A 4,044-nucleotide genomic window follows, 5' to 3' on the forward strand; every position below is an offset into this window, starting at 1 on the left:
CATCATTTTCGCTTTATGGACAACCATATTTTGTTTCAGTCCTTAATTCTGCTTCTGATTTATTTAATCCAAAGGCCAAAAGTGAAAAGTGTGTGCATGAAAAAGGGTGCGTGGAAATCACTTTCTATGCAACCTTACCTTGGTCCTTAGGGTTCGGAAAATTACAGTGTTTGATAACAACTGAAGTGCTTCTTCAGGAAGGCATCCGAGTGAAAAGCGCTTCCCATAGAAAGCAGTGGGGGAACTAAATGGTGAGCCAGTGCCAACAATGTCTTGTCCTGTATTAACACAAGTATTCAACTCTGGGCCCATGATTTTAATACATTATTCTCCATCTTTTTATCACTATAGTTCATGAAATTTGAACTTATTATCACTTTCAATTGGCGCCATTGCCCCTTTCTCATTGTGTGATGTTTATTATTATTTTTTTCTGTCAAAGGTACGATTTTTATTATCAACAAACAACTAAATACAAGAGGTCCAAATACAAGCGAAACACAGCAAAAAGAAATGGACCCAAAGTTACACAACACAGGCCCCAAAACACCAGTTGGAGCCCAAAAACTAAAACACCACAAACAAAAACCTAGCCTTCTACAAACGCGGCCAAGAATCCCCCAAAAGAAAAGAGGAAGATGCAATGAACACCGTACTGAACACAACCAAAAATCGAAAGAAGTCGGTGGAGAACGCACCAACTACAGTGCCAATAAAGGCAAACAAGTGGAAGGTGGTGGTGTGTACACCTAAGTTGAAGCTCTACACACCTCCCAAAAGAATTGTAGCCAAGTGTTGTGAAGAAGGGTGATTGCATATCGGAAAAGAGGTAGAAACGAGGAAGGATGGAGCCAACCCGCAATAGGGAGTGGAAAAAATGGGAGAATCGGAGGAAAGAAAAAAGAACAAGGAAATAAAGTGGAGGACTGCCACCGATCTTGGCCACAGCTAGGGCTGTGTGGCTGTGGAGAATTTGCAAGAATGGAAATCACTCACACATAGGTGAGAAAAGCTCTTAAATAGAGGAAAAAAAACACCCCCTATTGGTGGGTAGTTTTGTCCTCCTTTGTATGACGATTGGTCCTTCATTTTTGTTGATATCATCGTGATTGACGTACCAATTTAGGGTTCACAGCCCGTGCCAGCCCTAGATTCTTGGGCCATGACTTACCTCACACAAAGGGTCCTGAAGCTACCCACATTAACTCTACCAAGCGCCATAGGAACTTGAAGTTTCATAAAACAACACGAAACTTGAAGTTTTCAATGCTTAATCAATCCAAATATTTATATTCAACTTGGATGTTCTAACTTGTTGCTTATGGACGTTTTTTTTTTCTTTCCAAAAGCACAAACCACGGCCTTGCTCCCTCCAATTAGCGAATTGTCGAACCGTAACAACTTCGATTCCACTCCTTCGGAAGTTTCTGGCAGAAACTACTTTAAGTACAAGACATGAAGCTCTGCAAAGAGCTTAAGAGCTAACGTTTCGGCTGAGCGAAGCGAAGTAAGCAACCGCCATAATCTTCACTGTGGTCACTACATAAATTATAAAACACATGAAATGAATATTGAATTGTATCGACACTGTGGTCAATATAATTTTATTATAATAAACTGGTCTTTCCAGCATGATTCAGACAAATAAGTGCCTAAATCAAGCTTCCCATCCAATATCGCTCTACAATTTCAAATTAAAAATTACATGATAATCATAGACAACACATTTGGCAGGTCCTACGCTCTGCTGCAAGCTATTTTCCTTTCTGTGGTTGAGTAAAGATGTAGGCTAAGCTTCCACCAGTTGCTCAATTGCAATCTCACGTGTAGTTTGGACATTTTCAGACTGCTCAGTGGTGATTTCCCAGAGTTCTGGCAGTGCTTCCTTCATATTATGGATGCTCTCAAGTGCATAATCCACGCCTTTGGTGCGGTGGGAGGTGCCAACCTGCAAACAAACCATTTCGTAAATAATATCGGTGAGGATGATATTCCTAGATCAACTTTTCAGTAACTGCAGAAGTTCAACTGTATAAATTAAGATTTACTAACCAATACTGTATGGAGGCCACACTGCTTTGCAGTTTGTATATTGCGAATGCTATCATCGAAGAATAACTGGAGAAGAAAACGGAATCACAAAATCAACAGGAGCGTGGCGTGGGAGACAAGTAAGGGTGTCCATTTTGCAAACTTCGAGTTGAACTTAATGTACCATATATGGTGATACGAAACAGAACTACACCATATTATGCCAGATAGTAAGCTCCCGGTTTATTAAACTTATCGTTAACTCAATTTCGCTAGTCAAGAGAAGAGATCTTACTGTTCTTTGAGGTTCGATGTTTGCAAATTTAAAGGCTTCTTCGTATGCAAGCTCGAATGGTTTGCAGACAACCGGGGTCTTTGGAACCACCGCACCAGTATTTGGCTGTTCAATGTGTTCAGTTTCTTCTGCACCAACAGAATCATCGGCATTGTTGGTGGGATTCAGTGTCTCAAAGCATATAACTGACTCAAAGCAGTCCTCTATTCCAAGCCCTTTAAGCACAGTATCCGCATGTTTCTTATCCGAATTCGTGAAAATCTACACAGGAAGACCAAGTTAGCAACATAACATAAGAGAAACCATTAATCTAAGAGAATTCCCCCCTTCCCCTTTTTTAAGGACACCATTTGTATACGTACTACTTTGCGGATAGGCAGACTAAGTAAAAGACCCCTCAGGACAGGATCAGGAGTAAGCAACTCGTAGGGCAACCTCCCATGAACAAAACTGCAGAAAGCAATTTTTGTGAAAAAAATTAGATCACACGATTGTCGTAAATGACAGAAGCACAAACTAAGGTCGGACATTTGGTACCTATGAAAGTCATCGTAATCGAAGTTATAGCCCTGAGCCTGGAAATCAGGAAAAACACAAAAACCATGTTCAATTACAATTCTGCTCTGCATACTTTCAGAAGCTATAAACAAAGGTTAAAGGGATCACAACCACCATACCTTAAGACCGGCCATTGTTGTCCCATAATCCTTGTACAAAGAAATGCACAATTCGGCAACTTCACTTTCGTCCATGCGAAGCTTTTGAATCATATATTCTACAGCAAATATTCATAAAAATTTCATTCAAACAATGAACATTTCACACCAAAGTTTTAAAATCCAGAATCATAAAGCCAGAACAACCTTTAATATTCTTAGTGATTTGTACTGAAATTCCAGAACTCAGAGGGTAAAGGGTGTCGTCTAGATCTGCAAATCGAAACAACACTCGTTGTTATTTTCCGTTCGAGAACCATAGATTCAAATAAAAACACCTTTTGTGTGAAAAGACTCACCAAATAGAAGGCACTCATATTGGTGATATTGAGCCTGATTTTCCATCTGTTTTCTAGAAGGCTTCAAACAAGACGAATCGAAACGTTCATAAGCATATAAACAATTACATAACAACAAGAGCTGAAAAGCAAAAGGCAGCTTCCATTTACCAAAAAAAGACATGAAATCCAATATTTACAGTTTAAAATTTCTCTTTGGTGAAAGCAATCACAATGTACTCAAACCAAACGTCAACAATCCCTCACAAGACCTTCAGTCTTTTCTTTCCAACCATAAAAATCCAATCTTTTAATTTCCAAATTCCAACACAAAAATGCCTCAAATAACCAACATTCACCAAGAAAACCCAATCAAAGTAGGCAGATGACTCGAGTCCCAGAAAGTCTAGACATTTAAGCAACATTTCAACGGACAAAACAAAACCCAAAATTCGATTTCTCCAACATTAACCATTCTAAATTTCCAAGTGAGAAAACAATGCTTCATCACAACCAAAATAGTAAACCCAATATTTGATTCCTCCTACATTAACCATTGTAATAATTGCAACTACAAAAAACATCCAACGTAAGAAACTCCTAACAAAGTAAGAACAGACTAGAGAAATGAGGGTTACCAGATCCGAATGACCGACGTTGCAGAGAGAGAGAGAGAGATAGAGAAAGGATATTTTAGTAGGGTAAGGTGTAAGAAAAGGAGGAG

General features: G+C 39.2%; 1 protein-coding gene across 1 annotated transcript; it reads right to left on the reverse strand.

Annotated features, from left to right (window-relative positions):
• Positions 1 to 1,565: 1,565 nt before the first annotated feature.
• LOC137742736 (uncharacterized protein C24B11.05-like) lies at positions 1,566 to 4,044 on the reverse strand. Its single transcript, XM_068482679.1, has 9 exons — positions 3,959 to 4,044; positions 3,342 to 3,402; positions 3,190 to 3,255; positions 3,004 to 3,101; positions 2,864 to 2,901; positions 2,689 to 2,776; positions 2,327 to 2,587; positions 2,053 to 2,118; positions 1,566 to 1,948 (listed from the first exon to the last, which is right to left on the reverse strand). Exons 2-9 carry the CDS (start codon positions 3,385 to 3,387, stop codon positions 1,790 to 1,792), a joined length of 822 nt encoding a protein of 273 aa, XP_068338780.1. The 5' UTR covers positions 3,388 to 3,402; positions 3,959 to 4,044; the 3' UTR covers positions 1,566 to 1,789.

Source organism: Pyrus communis, chromosome 8 (assembly GCF_963583255.1).
Source record: "Pyrus communis chromosome 8, drPyrComm1.1, whole genome shotgun sequence".
Classification (NCBI taxonomy): Eukaryota; Viridiplantae; Streptophyta; class Magnoliopsida; order Rosales; family Rosaceae; genus Pyrus; species Pyrus communis.

Bases quoted from the DNA above. Each gene is read 5' to 3' on its own strand.
- LOC137742736 (XM_068482679.1), bottom strand. From the start codon at position 3,387: ATGGAAAATCAGGCTCAATATCACCAATATGAGTGCCTTCTATTTG. The intron at 3,102-3,189 runs GTTGTTCTGGCT...TATTTGCTGTAG, and splicing joins AATCACTAAGAATATTAAAG to AATATATGATTCAAAAGCTT. The intron at 2,777-2,863 runs GTACCAAATGTC...TGCTTTCTGCAG, and splicing joins GATTACGATGACTTTCATAG to TTTTGTTCATGGGAGGTTGC.